The sequence below is a fragment of the Helianthus annuus genome, chromosome 1 (genome assembly GCF_002127325.2).
Source record: "Helianthus annuus cultivar XRQ/B chromosome 1, HanXRQr2.0-SUNRISE, whole genome shotgun sequence".
Classification (NCBI taxonomy): Eukaryota; Viridiplantae; Streptophyta; class Magnoliopsida; order Asterales; family Asteraceae; genus Helianthus; species Helianthus annuus.
This window is the reverse complement of record NC_035433.2, coordinates 147196822-147212805: the sequence shown is the minus strand read 5'-3', so window position 1 is coordinate 147212805 and position 15984 is coordinate 147196822. Positions and strand designations below refer to the sequence as shown.

General features: G+C 36.1%; 1 protein-coding gene across 2 annotated transcripts; it reads right to left on the bottom strand.

Moving 5' to 3' along the window:
* Positions 1-2636: 2636 nt before the first annotated feature.
* On the bottom strand, positions 2637-10986 carry LOC110883851 (importin subunit alpha-1). Of its 2 annotated transcripts, none has more exons than XM_022131511.2 (12): positions 10868-10986; positions 10475-10733; positions 8490-8586; positions 7908-7999; positions 7695-7826; positions 7046-7231; positions 6061-6224; positions 5541-5619; positions 5303-5431; positions 4341-4468; positions 3900-4256; positions 2637-3062 (listed from the first exon to the last, which is right to left on the bottom strand). In XM_022131511.2, exons 2-11 carry the CDS (start codon positions 10688-10690, stop codon positions 3902-3904), a joined length of 1578 nt encoding a protein of 525 aa, XP_021987203.1. In that variant the 5' UTR covers positions 10691-10733; positions 10868-10986; the 3' UTR covers positions 2637-3062; positions 3900-3901. The 2 variants fall into 2 exon arrangements, with proteins under 2 accessions (XP_021987203.1, XP_021987197.1); XM_022131505.2 differs by having other exon boundaries at positions 2637-3056.
* Positions 10987-15984: the final 4998 nt, after the last annotated feature.

The window sequence follows — 15984 nt, the reverse complement described above, 5'->3', positions numbered from 1 at the left end:
TTTTTATTGTTGATTTTCTTCAACTTTTAATGAATTTTTTTTAGTTTCAGGGGTAGGGATGAGCTCGGTGGCAACCGATACCGAAAATATCGGTTACGGTACCGACATATGAATGTAAAAATCGGTAGCGAACCGGTACTTGGAACGTCAAAAGTCGGTACCGAATTGGTACTTAGGATCCTTCGGTTTGAGAAATTCGGTACCGGTACCCAGTATTATTTGCTCATCTCTGACCACAGGTTTCATACGAATAACGTCATTAACATACAACTTTTTTGGTTGATTTTCTTTCGATTATGTTTTACTGTTTTTTACATTTTCTTTTTATTTTTTTTAGTGGTTCCGCGTGCAACGCGCTCATAGTGATTTCAAAACACATGTAAACACAAACTAAATAACAAAAGAAGTTCGCCGCTGCAACGCGGCTAGGGTGATAAACCTAGTTTTAACAATTTGTAAATGACAACCAGTGTTCACCTTCTTTAAATGGTGCTCTCTAGTGTGGTTATCAAGCTCCTAGCTCTAAGGCTGGAGGGTGTGGTTGGAGCCCTCTAGGGGCTTTATCAGGCCATGTAAGCGACACCTAAGATCCACCTCAGCCATGAGGCTTTATTACGCCCCCCTTTAATTTGCAGGGTGTGGATAAAGCCCATATTAAACAAAATTAAAAAAAAAAAGATTTGATTGGCTGAGAGATGTGGGCCCCACCTGATAAAGCCTTTCTTGCTCGTTAACATAATAAAGCCCCCTCTATAACGCCCCTCTTTAATTCGGATGGTGTGGTCGTATAGCGCCCAGGGGCGCTATAGTTGATGAGTTGGCGGGAGTGGCGCCCTCACACCCTCCGGCCTAAATGCAAAGTCACTAGTTAACAATAATTACATATAATTATTTATAATTTTATATCTATAATTTTTTCACCATCTTTCGGACATAATTAAAATATCCTTTGCACTAAACTAAATTTTTATGAACGTCTTGGACTACTTAGAATTACATAAATATAACTATTCAATAATATAACAAATCTCGTAACTAAAATGATTATTTTAAGGATTAGAAACCAGTTTTAGATCATTATAGGTATGACTAAATATATAAATAAGAAATATCTATCGTTGCGATAAACTTATAATCCTAAGACATAAACTTATAATATTATAATCCTAAGACGACAACTAGGAAACATCATGACCACTTCAAAGTGTGTTTACAAAGTTCTTCTAGTTTGTCTATTGTGATTTTATAACCATCTATGTCGATATACTTTGTGATGACAACCATAAACTATGTCTGGTTGACGTACAAAGGATTCTAGGTTGACATTGACAGGTTGAATTCATATTTATTTATGTCAAAGATATCAACTATAATCTAGACACACTTACGGTACTGTGTTTATACCGATCTATTTTTTTTAGAACGACGACTTTCTTGTATTAAGCTACCACACCCCCCAAATTGGAGAGCCTTGTTGCCCCACTCCAACAAGACTATGGGTATGTTTGGCAAAAGTAGCTTTTGGCTGGTGGCTAGAAGCTGCTGGCTAGTGGCTGTAACTTTTTAGATATATTTATGTGTTTGACAGAGTAGCTGGAGCTTTTAATAAAATGTATAAATGACCAAAATGGACATAACTAAAAATTTAAAAAGTTTGTGCATTAAAAAGTTAATTATCATTAGAGGTTAAAATAGTCATTTTTTTTTCATAAAAGCTTGTAGCTCATTTCTAAACGCTACTAGTAGGAGCGTTCAACCAAAAGCTTCAAGCTCCTAACCTAAAAGCTTCAAGCTCTTTCAACCAAACAAGTTTTTTTATTGAGTAGGAGTTTTTTCTTAAAAGCTTAAAGCTAGAAGCTCTTAAAAGCTCCATGCCAAACATACGTCTTAATCGGGTCTACGCTGGCTTCAGAGTTTGGCTTATGCCGATTTGTTTAATGTTTAACATGCATGTCATAGACCTTTCGCGATTATAAATTTACTTCAAACTCTTTGATACAAAACACTAACCGTTGAATCATCGATAACAAAATAAATCGTGGAAAAATATAAAATGATTGGTGTGGTTTGACCGTTGGAAATAAAGCTTTGATTTGAAAAGAATCGTTGGCGGAAAACCCGGTGTGGGCCTACACGGACTTTACAAAGCGTTTATTTCCTTTTCAGTATTTATTATCATTCCGATTGTTATTAACTTATATCACAAGAAAAATATTTTATTGTGGGTTAGAAATCATTCGGGTATTCGTAGCTTAGAGGCAAAATGGTCCGTCTTTGATTTGTAAGGCTGTGTTTGTTGTTTCGGCCCAGCCCTAGCGGCTTGCTAGGGGGCATCTTGAATGAAATTTCCCGTTCCAAAAAATAAAAAATATTTTATTACCCAATTTAACCCAATGAAAAATTATGGTAAAAGGATTTTGATAATCCAATTCAGTAAAAACTAGCAGGATTTCCAACATGATGCGACAAGAATTCGCTCAGCATCGGTTCGATTCATAACCTGTATAGTTATAGAACCGACACTCAGTTTAAAATCATGATATCGAAAAAGAATCTGTTTTACAATGAAAACCATAAAAACAAACGTCTTTTTTCTTTTTTTATAAAATACGATGACTAAAAGTTATGAACCAATGTGTCTAGAAGAATCCAAGTTTAAACCCAAAGAAATAAGAACCAATGTGTCTAGAAGAATCCAAGTTAAAAACCCGAAACGTAAAACATAGAAAAATAAATAAATAAAATCCATAAGTACTATTCATAATGCTTAAACCCTCGTTAAAGCGACACAACCAACTCCAACCGTTTGTGGTAAACCTTCGTTAAGAAGGCCTTGGTCAACAACCCCTTGGCATATACTGTAACCAACAGACCCACCTTTGACCTTTGCATCTCTTCAAGACAAGACCATGACTCGACCGTTGTGTAACCGAACTACATGAGATGCTGACTCGACCGTTGTGTAACCGAACTACACGAGATGCTGACTCGACCTGATGACCTGACCTGACCTGACCTTTGACGCCACTGACGTACTTCATCATCCCACCATAACCCTGCACCTTCAAATTAACTCGCTCAAATAATCATCGTTAAAGGTAACAACTTACATGTCCCATAAAATACTTTAAAGAGTAAATTGTCATTTTCGTCCCTGAGGTTTGGCCTTTTTTGCGACTTTCATCCAAAGGTTTATTTTTCCACATCTGGGTCCTCATGGTTTCAAAAATCTTGTCATTTTCGTCCCTGAGGGCCAAACCTCGAGGGACGAAAGTCGCAATAAATTGCCAAAATTTCATTGACGAAAATAGCAAGATTTTGAAAGCACGAGGACCCTAAAAAAGGTGTTTGTGGCCTGTGAGTAATGCTTTTTTTTTCTAAAAACACTCAAAAAAGTGTTTTTGGGTCAACCGGTTGTCGATAGCGAATAGCGACAAATAGCGACAAGGCATGGCTAGGCTACGTAGCGAATAGCAACAAATAGCGACGGCTATTTTATAAATAGCGATTACACTAGAAAAAGAATTTTGAAAATTTGTATATGTATATTACATCAAAATACCCTTGCATATATGCGATTTTACATGTATATTTAACAAAAACCTTTAAATCTAGCTATTTTATAGCTATAACCCTTTATAACATTAAAAAAAAATTAAAAAAATTGAAAAAAAAAAATAATAACCGTCGCTAAATTCGATAGTCGTCGCTATGAACCAAATAGCGACAGTACGTCACGTCGCTATAAATCGCGCTATAGCGACCGCTATGGTCGCAATTAACAACTATGGTCAACCCAGCTGACCCGACCGATTTGACCCGTAATTTTTTCCGACCCACACATCTTGCCACCTCTAACTTTCATATACTGTGAGATAACTAGCAAAAACCGCAATTACCTTCAGCTGTTAAAATTGAATCCGCCAGACGGAACTTTAACATAATCTCCACCCAAGTTAAAACCCGTATTCGCACCATCACCCGCATTTTCCTCATCCTCATCCAACCAATACGTCTCGAGAATCTTAACCGCCTTCTCATAAATCTCATTATTATCATGACTTTGCAAACTCTCAATCTTTTCTAACCCGTCAGCATCATCAATCAACTGTGTATACAAATTAACGTCACGCTTTTCCACTTCTCCGACTTTAAGAATGTTCTCGAGCCCTTCTAACGAGACAGTCACGATTCTTGGATCTGGACATACGAGCAGATCACACATCGGTTTTATACAGCCTTGACTCACCAAATACCTATGAATCATGGTACCGTTTTATAAGTGTCGGTTATGTATATTAACGGGTAATTTGGTGAAAAAACGTCGAAAAGGAATGTACTTGATTTGCTCACTAGTACCGCCAGAAGTGGCGTTTGATATTGCCCATGCGGCTTCCTTTTTGATGTCGAATTCAGCCGTCTGGAGTAGAAAGACTAGCGGAGCGATTATTCCAGCCTCAATCACATTCTGTAATGTTGACCAAAAAAATCACTGTAATATATCTAATTATCAAATACAGAAATGAGGTCAAAACGAGTGACGGGTCAGGTCAAGTTGACCCTCACACAGCATTTTTAGTTCATCTTTTATAGTGTGCCAAAACTAACATTATTATGATTAACCATGTTAAATGAAAACAGTTAAAACAAAAATATAAAAAAATATTAAATAGTTAAACGGGTTAAATATGTCAAGAATTGTCGCCCTTAGTTGGGGGTGGGTGGCTTTTATATAAAATAAATAAAAAATAGAGTTATTAGAGTAAATTACGTTTTTGGCCCCTGTGGTTATATCACTTTTACTATATTAGCCAAAAATAAGAATTTTTAACATATCTGTCCCCATGGTCTCTATAACTAACCATTTTGACCCCTAAGTCAAGAGATCATGGGGGCCAAAATGGTTAGTTATAGAGACCATGGGGGCCAAAATGGTTAGACTTAGGGGCCAAAATGGTTAGTTATAGAGACCATGGGGGCAAATATGTTATAAATTCTTATTTTGGGCTAATATAGTAAAAGTGATATAACCACAGGGGCCAAAAACGTAATTTACTCTAAAAAATATTTTGTTCTTTTTAAATTGCCAAAATGGCCCCTGAGGTGAGAAATGACAGAGGCTAACGGCCAGCGTTAAAGGGGTGTTAAAAAGTGGGCCAAAATGGCAATTTCAAACCTTTCAGGGGCCTCAGTGATAAAAAAAATTGTCATTTTACCTGTATTTTCGAGACTTGGTGTGGTAAAAAAATGTCATTTTACCTGTATTTTAGAGACTTGGTGTGGTAAAAAAATGTCATTTTACCTGTATTTGTTCTTTGTTTCCTGCAGTGATGTTTGAGATTGTCCAACAGGCTTCCTTTTTAATGCTCTTCTTATGGTTATGAGTCAAAAAACCGAGCAAACAAGGAAGTGCGCCACGCTCGATAACATGCTATCAAATAGAAAAATAACTAGTCAACCTTCCATTGATAACGGAAACCGAAAAAATAAAACGAGAACCACATAAAAGTATAATTACAAAATACGAAGTACGAACATACCTGAGTCTGGCGATCGTCGCCGGTGACAATGTTGCCGACAGTTCGAAGAGCGGGGATGAGTACCGAAGGAGACGGATGACTAAACACCAGACGAAAAATAATTAAGAACTTAAAATATTGATGGAGAAAAAAAAAGAGTAAAATGCACGGATAGTCCCTGTGGTTTGGTGAAATTTCACCTTTAGTCCCCAACTTTTCAAAACTACACTCTTAGTCCCTGTGGTTTGACAAGTTACTCGGATAGTCCCCAAAGCGGATGAAGGTTACTCGGATAGTCCCTGTGGTTTGACAAGTTGTTACTCGGATAGTCCATGTCATTTCACACCCACTTAACCAGAAAAACTAACCTCCATTCGCTTCGGGGACTATCCGAGTAACAACTTATCAAACCACAGGGACTAAGAGTGTAATTTTGAAAAGTTGGGGACTAAAGGTGAAATTTCACCAAACCACAGGGACTATCCGTGCATTTTACTCAAAAAAAAATCAAAATCATAAACCAAAGTAATGGAAGACTCACAGAAGAAGCTCAACAAGGCGTTGGCAGACACCAGCATCGATCACAGCTTGAATTTTGTCATTTGTACCGTCAGACAGATACGAGAGAGCCCAACATGCATCGGTTAACACCTCTTCGTCGTTTGAATGAATAAGACGCTCCAGGACCGGAAGAGCTGGCCTTGTCTACGATTCAAATACGTTAACATAAGAGAAACAAAATTATATATACTATAAATACGCTATTTTGTCACATCAACCAACTTTGGCCCCTCAACTTTGGCATTAACCAACTTTACCCCCTCAACAATAATAATGACATGTTTAGCCCCTTAACTACATCAAACACCCTTAGCCCCTCAACTTTAATAATAAACAACTGTAGCCCCTCAACTTTAATAATGACATGTTTAGCCCCTTAACTAAAACATCAAACAACTTTAACTCTCGCTATTTGCTTATTTTAATCTACGTTTCAAACCCGCTGCGGAGCACGTAGGGGCGTGAATTTCTGACACGACCCGAAAACCCGACACGAACCTAACACGAAATTCGCGGGTTTAGGTTTAGTCTAAACGGGTTTGGGTCAGTTTCAGGTTGAACCCGCGAACCCGTTTAGGTTAACGGGTCGGGTTCGGGTCATAAATTAAATGGGGTGTGTATTTTATGCAATGATTATAACTTAAAAAGAGAAATTAACATAGATTTTATAATTTAAATATTATATTATTATATACATTTGTGTTTTTTAAGTAAATTTTAATTTTAATATATTAATTTCAGAAAAAAATAAAAAAATTCGGGTTGAACGGGTCGTGTTCGGGTTCTTATGTATGATACGATTTTCGGGTTCGGGCCGGGTTCGGATTTGTGTAAAATTTTCGGGTTCAGGTCGGGTTGAACCCGCCAACCCGCGTACACGACCCGTTTAGCACCCCTAGGAGCACGGGTGGGGTGGTAACCCACTTGTTATATATAAAATAATGAGATATTAACTAGTAAACTACCAGCTCAAATGAAGGTTGTGGTTTTCCTCGACAGAAATTCGACAACGTCCACGTGGCATTTCTGAGCAAGGAAAGCTTCGCGTGCTCATTTAACAGAGAAAGCAACGAAGTCAAAGCACCATGACCAAGAACAAGATCACGGCATCTAGGAGAATCACCAGCAACGTTTCCCATAGCCCAAACACACTGCAACAAAGAGGTGGTCAAATATGAGAAACTCGTTGTAAACGAGCCAGCTCGGCTCAGCTCAATTTGTAAACGAGTCGAGCTCGAGCTAGGCCTGGCTCGTGAGCCGGCTTGAACTTTTTTATTTTATATAAATTAATTTTAAATGTATAACATAAAAAAGTATGATAAAATAAACAAAATTATACATATAATACTTTAAATATGCTTTCCAGTCTTTAAAATATTGGAAAAACAAAAATAATAAATATAGATACATGTGTAACTTTTTTATGTTATCAATATTTGTAAAATAATAATAAAAAAAAAATTAACGAGCTAGCTCGACTTGGCTCGAATGTTTTACGAGCCAAGCTCAGGCTCCAATTTTCAGCTCCGTTAAATACACGAGCCGAGCCGAGTTGGCTCGTTTAAGTCCGAGCTCGAGCTCAATCTGACTCGGCTTGATTACAGCATGCATTACCTGCTCGCGCACATCATCACTTGGTGAAGCTAGAAGCTTGACGAAAATAGGGACCGCACCATGATCAATTACAACCTTTGTATGCTCAGAGGTTCCGGACGCAATGTTTGTGAGTGCCCACGCAGCCTCAAACTTATTAAAAAGTATAATCAAACGTGTTAGATTCGTACACTCGAAAACAAAAACAACCAACAAGCAACATTAGTACATTACCTGAAGCTGTGGAAAATCTTCCCTCATTAAAAACTCGACAAAACGAGGTACAACCCCCGATTGTATAACTTCCTGAATCGGTGGGCTTCGTTCTATGAAATGAAACAAAATTCCACTAATCAAATCTAGAAAATTGTATTTCTGGCAACTAATATGAATTACAAAAGTATTATACAAGGTTTAAAAAAACGGAAACGAGTTTCGAGGAGTTTTCCCTGTGCCTCACGAGGCGTAAGCCTTGAGGTGAACCGAGGCGTAAGCCCGAGGCGGAATTAAAAAATAAATATAAAATTATATATCTTATAAAAATGATAATACTAACTAAATTCATCAAAATCATCAAAAACACTCATAAAAAAGACATAAATTGCCTGAAATTGACACAAAAAGTCAAAAACAAACAGCAGAAACCCCTGAGGCGCAGCCTTTTCAACGCCTCAGCCCCTCTGAGGCGCACATACAATAGAAACCCCATGAGGCGCGCCTCAGAATCGTTTTTTGGGCGTTTCGCCTTGAGGCGCACGCCTCAACCGTTTTTTAAAACAATGGTATTATACTATCATGTATGCATATACGGTATACCTATCGAGAGCAATTTACGAAACTGAGTAGTTGCCTCCAACTGCATGTTATTCTCACTAGAAAAAACTCCAGCAACCATAGAAGGGAGGCTTTCTAACTGCAAATTAGATCAAAACCAATTAACGGTTCAAACAACAGACAAAATGTATCTATAACTATAATAATTACAGAATATATATCACAACTAATAACATATTGCCATCTATGCAGTTACAGCGGTCCAAAATCGAATAGCGGTCAAGGTCCGCTATATGATATATAGGTTATAGCGGTGATATAGCGGTAATTTTTATACCATGCATAATTTATGTATTTATATATATATATAAATATATCTTTGAAAAATATTAATATCAAAATTCATAGTAATATTATTCCATTATCAAAAACCTGTCACAAATCAAATACTAATAGTAACTTTGAAGTATTTAATTTAAGAATTAACACAATTAAACACCGTTACTGCTATAACCGCAATAGGCGTATTTAGCGGCGCTAATAGCGGAACCGCTAGAGGCCACCGCTATTTGGACCGCTACACACCCCGAGGTCCGCTAACCGCTATAGCACCGTTATAGCACCGCTATTGACTGCTTAGATTGCCATACTAAATAGAGTAACGAGAACTAAAACTATTGTATGAGTTTGAACTAAATTCAAAACACTTTGATGAAGATATCATGCACATATACAATCCGAATCAGAAACCGAACCCGATGTATCCGACATTTCGGTTAGACTTCTTAAACAATTTGGATGTTTCAGATATTTCAGAAATTTCAGATATCCGAAGTAATTTTCGTTAAACATATAAAATATTGTTTCACAATTGTTAAACAATACATATTCTTTTAGAATTCGAATATCCGAAATTTTGGATTCAGATATTGAAATCCACTATCGGAAATGTTTATTTCGGATATCCAAATATAAACACCCCTACCAATATACAGACTGATCAAAACATCAAAACATTACGTCGACAACTAGATCGAATACCGATGAATCAAAACCCTAAACCTACCATATGGCTCTGAAGCTGTGGTTTGCTGCCGCTGGCCCAAATTCGAAAAAACCAAGAAAACAAATTCAATGCCATTACTTAGCTTTCAACTCTTTCGTTGGTATAAACTCGACTCAATACATGAAACACATATAACTGAATACATAACCTTTTATAAGAGGTGAAACTAATCATATCTATACTCAAACTCTTTTTAAATAATCAAATAAACCTATCCGTTAACTGTAAACATTTCAACTAAACAATTTATTTAAATCTTCTACTTTATCCGATCACAATTATCTCCAACAAATCCTCCTAAACAAATGTGATCGTATTTTATCATCATATCATATATATATATATTATAGGGGATGGTTCAAATGAAAATCATTTTTATTGTGAAAACTCGAAAACTAACTAAAAAAAGCCTAAAAAACACACAAATTTTTTTTTTCAATTTTTTTTTATAAAAATCGCTAGTTTTTATATATAAAAAAAAACTTTTTTTCAAAAAAAAAAAAAAAAATTTGTGTAGTGCACATGTGTAATAATACACATGTGTAGTACACATACACATGTGCAATATCGCTAGTTTTTATATATAAAAAAAACTTTTTTTCAAAAAAAAAAAAAAATTTGTATAGAGCACATGTGTAATAATACACATGTGTAGTACACATACATATTTGCAGTATTACACATGTGCACTACACAAAAAAAAAAAAAAAAAAAAAATTTTTGAAATTTTTTTTTTATATTAAAAACCTGTGAAATTTGGTTTGCAAAAAAAAAAAAAAAAAAAATTGTATGTTTTTTTGGCTTTTTTTAATTAGTTTTCGAGTTTTCACAATAACTACTGGTTTTCATTTCAACATTCCCCTATATATATATATATTATATACTATTATTATAAATTATAAATTATAAAATATTTAAATAAATATATTATATTATAATTATGATTAAGAACTAAGAAGACCTTTTTCTCTGTGGTGGCGGTTTGAACAGAAGCACCGTTAACTAACGGTTGTGATGACGTCAGCACTTGACGTTTTTTAAGCAAGTTTTCCTCTCGTTTGTTCTTACGGATCTCAACCATATTATCCTCCCTACGCCGCCGTCCCTCCTCCGCGTCGACGGCGACCTTGTAACGGTTCCGGCGAACCTCGGTTCTCGCGCTAGGTCTCAGCGACATGATTGATGAATGATTGATTTCACGAACAGTTGATTATTGAAACCTAAAATGCAAATGCATGATTATATATAAATTGATCGTGTGATGTCGTTAATTTAGGGAAATTTTGGTAATAAATGTGTAAGATTATGTTAATCGATGAATGTAATTGTTGATTGAAGGAAAATTGAACCGTACCTGATGAGAGAGAGAGGAGATCTGTAGAGAGAGAAAATGGAGAATCGAAGAAGTTTTTGATTTTGAAAGGTTAAACGGTAGAGTGGTGGAGTTTTTGTTGATTTGATGTTTTAGTCCTTATAGTTTTATGAGTTTTCATTAATAGCTAGGTAACTAACTAATTAAGTTTGAACATGTAAAGTAGTTAAACAACACAATTCCATACATGATCAAACTTTTAAACATTCACACAATAATACTTAAGTTTTAAACATCTAAATTAGTAAAATAACATAATTCTATGTTTGCCAGTGATTCGTACAATTGTGCAAACCCTATGTGAAGGATTGAAGGTCGACCAGTAAAACAACACGATTCATGGATTTAGTTTTGTCATTGTTGGGGCTTGGGCTGTTGTTATTGCATCGGAAAACACGGATGGAGCGCCCTAACATTGAATCACGATTGAGATTTGATTATTTATTTGGGTTTGATTATTGGATTAAAATCCGGGCCAAGTTGGGTTTAAATTTTAAACAAAATGGGTTTAGTTTGGGACTTAGGTATGTATAAACATATTGGGTTAAGGTTAAAACAAATAGGGTGTACATAATTACAATTTACTTGTTTAAAATTTGACCCAATTTAGGTTTAGTTTAGGTTTGAAGTTTAAATATAAAGGGCTTTTTTAATACATATAATATACATATATACACATGCATACATACACACACCTGCGCGCACACACACACACATATATAAATTAAAAACTGAGGGGCACTCTTACGATTATGACTCTAAGTCGGTGCCCACCTGGCCCATGCTCATGGCTAGTCTTGGTTGTGTACATACAATAACGTTTGAAATGGAGATTGGTATTACGCATAGATATGAATGTAATACGAAATTTATGGTTTTTAGTATAATTTTAGCGACTTCACATAAGTTTTGTGTTAAACATGCGGACTCGTTTTGCTAGGGTTAGTCTCGAGTAAAACTTACGGGTTTGCGAGTTAACATGTTTAGTTTGCTAGCCCTTTTTAAGGATGTTCTATGTTAAAGCTTAAGTTTACTAAGTGTTTTATCGTAAAAATGAAAAGTTCAAAATGAAAACGATGTCATTTTATGTAGGTTAAAAAAGCGTTAATCATAGATCCTTGTGTTTATAGACATGAATTTGTAAAAGGAATAATAAATTTTAATAATCCCAACTATTGCCCGTTGGCCGGCAACGTTCCAACTTCAAAAATTCCAAATGGTGGTCCCATTTTTTCACATATTGGCCTTCAATGGACCCTGATTAACAGAATCCTAACGCCGTAAGTCTCCAGATGCCGAAAAAACGTTTTTAGCCGGAAAACTCTTTTTTGGCCGGAAAACTCAACTTTTTCGTCTCAAACATTTTTGTAACCTTATTACGGACCTTTAGGAACTTTTTCTAGTAAAAGCCCCAATTGTTAAGGTCGTCGGAAAAACTCTTTTTTTCACCAGAAAACTTCTTTTTGGCTTGAAAACTCAACTTTTTGGCCGGAAAACTCAAAGCTTTCCTCCCAAACCTGTTTGTAACTATAGATCGGGCATTTAGGAACCTTTTTCCGACCAAAAATGTTTTTCGGCGACCGGATACTAACGGTGTTAAAGTTCTATTAGTCAGGGTCCATTGAAGGCCAATATGTGAAAAAATATGACCTCCAGTAGGAATTTTTAAAGTGGGGACCATTGCCGGCCAACGGACAATAGTTAGGATTATTAAAATCCATTATTCCTTTGTAAAATTATATTATTGTTGTACACAATAAATAAGTAAAATATGAGTTAAACAAGTCATGTGTGCCCTGAATGCCCTTATCATGATCGGTTCCTACGTCTGACACGATTTTTGAGTTTGTGGCATGTTCGACTTGTGTCAAGTTCAACTTGTAACACAACTTACTTTAAACAACTATTTACAGGGACAAAGAATCATGGATCGTTCCATGTCCTCTCATATTCAACACATGGTTGGGGTATCTCAACGGTTAACATGTTTGTCATGAGATATGTTATGAAAGTATCAAAGTGGTGGCTTGTGTAGCTTGTTTGAATGGCACCCCTTGCATTACTTACTTCAATCTTGTGAAGACGGATGTGCATCATTGACAATTCGTTCTTATCAAAGGGTTATCTCATTGTTAAGGGTTCAAAAGGTCGTTGGATTATGTTTAAAGAGCTTGTCAATCCTTCATTATCAAGGTCTAAACGGTGATTATTGCTTGTTCAAGAAAAAAAAATCACTAGTTCACTCTTTTTTCCTTCGCGTATAAAATGTATGTGTAAATTTTTTAATAAAACAACATATTTTTCTTCGGGTTTTTTAAAGAAATGTGCTACTTTGATAGCTAAATTGATATGAATAGAAAGCGTTGGGTTAATCATCACTAGTGCTCTGGTGGTGGTCACGGGTATTTAAGTTCCACCTATGGTGGGTCCGGATGAGTTTTCCCCTCCAGGTCTCAAGTTCGAGTCTAGGTGATAGTGGTTTCTCATTGAGGGGTTTTAATTGGGGATCTATTGTGCGAGGGGGCTGTTTAGCGTGGATCCGGTTAAAACAACGTATGCTATTCTCAATATTCGCGAATAATTCACACCTTTCAAAAAAAAAGCGTGGGGTTAAAAAGCTGGTGATGGTAAAATACAAGGTCTAATAATAAGTTGAGACTAAATAAGGCCACAGGGGGCACTCCCGTTATTTTTCCGTGATACAATGGATAACGCGTTGAACTTCCATATTCCCACCCCCACCTAATAGTATAACGCGTTATATATTAACGAAAACATGATTTCGTTATTTTTACAACGCCGTGATGGTTTTATTTGTGAGTGTAATTGTTGGTTTGGGGGAAATTGTTGGGTGTGATGGTGAGTGATGACTACCCCCGCTAAAAAAAGGTTGTGAGTGATGGAAAAATGGTTGCTGACATAACAAAACATGATTGGATATTGTGAGTGATGAAATTTTAAGTGGTTAATTAAAAAGATTTAGTTTGATGAGGTATTTGCGGTTGCAGTTTGTACCATTTAATATTTGAATTTGAAAACTTAAAACCACTTGAAAGTGCAGTCGATGCCAGGACGATGCTAACTTTTTGCCACCACATCAATATCATATGACAGTATCCAACCGTTTCTTAGGTTATATGTACTGGGGCGCGAGAAAGAGCCATAGCGCCGCTATGGCGCCTAGAACACCGCCCTCAAGGGCGCTATGTTTCAAAAATGGGTGGAGGGCTTGAAATTTTTCGCGGCGTTATTGTTGTTTGGTTAATTGAGTTGGCCAATCAAAAATAGAAGAGTTTTTTTATATTAATTAATAAAACTTAAAATTATTAAATAGGTAATGATGGGTAGGGGCTTTATGACTACGGCCTCAAATTGCATAACGCCCCATAAAGCCCCTTGCTGACGTGGCACGACACGTGTCGCATAACGCCCCCAAAAGGGCTTTATAACTACACATGGCCTTACAAACATCTTTTTTAAATATACTTTAACACCATGCATAATGCTACATGGTTTGGCCAACCACGCATCAATAATTGACGGACTCAAGAATTATTTGTTGTAGTTCGAATAAGAGATTCAATTATATTTTCAAGAGGTGCGGTCGGGTTGTTTGCCTGAAAAATACACTAATATTTTTTTTTAAGGGTGCGCCCGCCCACCCATCAAGACACTTGGGTTCGCGCCCCTGGCACCAACCACGAGCTTCACACGATCCTTCCCTCTTGTGTTTTTTTTTTTTTTAATTTGAGCATGCGTGGTTGAGGCCACGAGCTTGAAATTGCAAAAATCAAGGTTTCACATGTTATCATCCACAGAGACGGACCTAGAGTGATAAAAGAAGTAACTTTTGTTGCCTCTTGACGCTCCGATGGTAGTGTAAATTTTGAAAAAAATTGACGTTTTTCGGTTTCGTTACCCTTTTCTATTGAAACGTTACCCCTATGCGGATTTTCTAGATCAACTACTGATCATCCAATTTTTTTTTTTAATTCTAAACAAAGTAATTTCACATGTTATCACCAATTCACCACTAAACCTTTATCATTAATGGTTTGGTTAAGAAAACGTATGGTTAAGAAAACGTATGCCACTACTCATTGTCTAAAATGTTATATAGTAATACACAAAAATACTGACTTGTGACAAAGATATTCTTCTACTTATATAACTACTAAAAGATAATAATACATCATTATATAATCTGTTCATAACAGATCGTTGTTGGATTTTTTTTTATTTCATTCTGTAAAAAAAATATTGAATATTAGAAAAATGTTTTTTTTAATTATTAAATATTAAAAAATCATAACAATCAGGTTTAGAGTTATCATATCTAACATGTTTATGAGCACGTAATGTACAGGTTAATTTGTTTAACACATATAATTAAACATGTTGACCCGTCAACGTTTAAGACTAAAGCTAAAAAAACAAACAATATAATCTTATAAGGTCAACCTGTCAAAGCGTTTGCAACCTGTTTTTAACCCATTTGTTATAAACCGTCTGTATGTCAATCTGTTTGTGCCACGTTGGTTGTAATTACTCTATCCTAGATACGTTTAAATGTAGGGTCATTGTCGCAACCCCCGACCCCTACCCCAGGAGAGGGCGGCCGCGAGGATAGTATCAGTGGTATCGGTGTTTATTAATTTGGCAGCGAAAATTTACATCAGAACCGTAGTTAGGAAATAGTCTATCAGAGTTAAAACACCACACTTTTATAGATAATAAATAGAGTAAACTTCCGTTTTGCTCCCTGTGGTTTAACCACTTTAACGGTTTTGCCCTAAACCTTTAAAAATAGTCATTTTACTCCCTGATCTATGAAGCCCTTCATGATTTTACTCTCTGCCCCTAAACGTCATCCATTTTAACAGTTAAAGTCTGTCACGTGCAAAACACCTGATGCAAAACACCTGATGGGCAATTATGTCTTTTCCCAACCCATATTAATGAATTATGTTAAAACCCTATCAACTCATTTTATCTTCCCTATTCCTTCTTCTTCCCCGTTCATTCAAAACCCTAACATCCATCGCATTCAAAACCAGAACCTAGTGCCACCACCCACCACCACCATTTTCCAGATACAA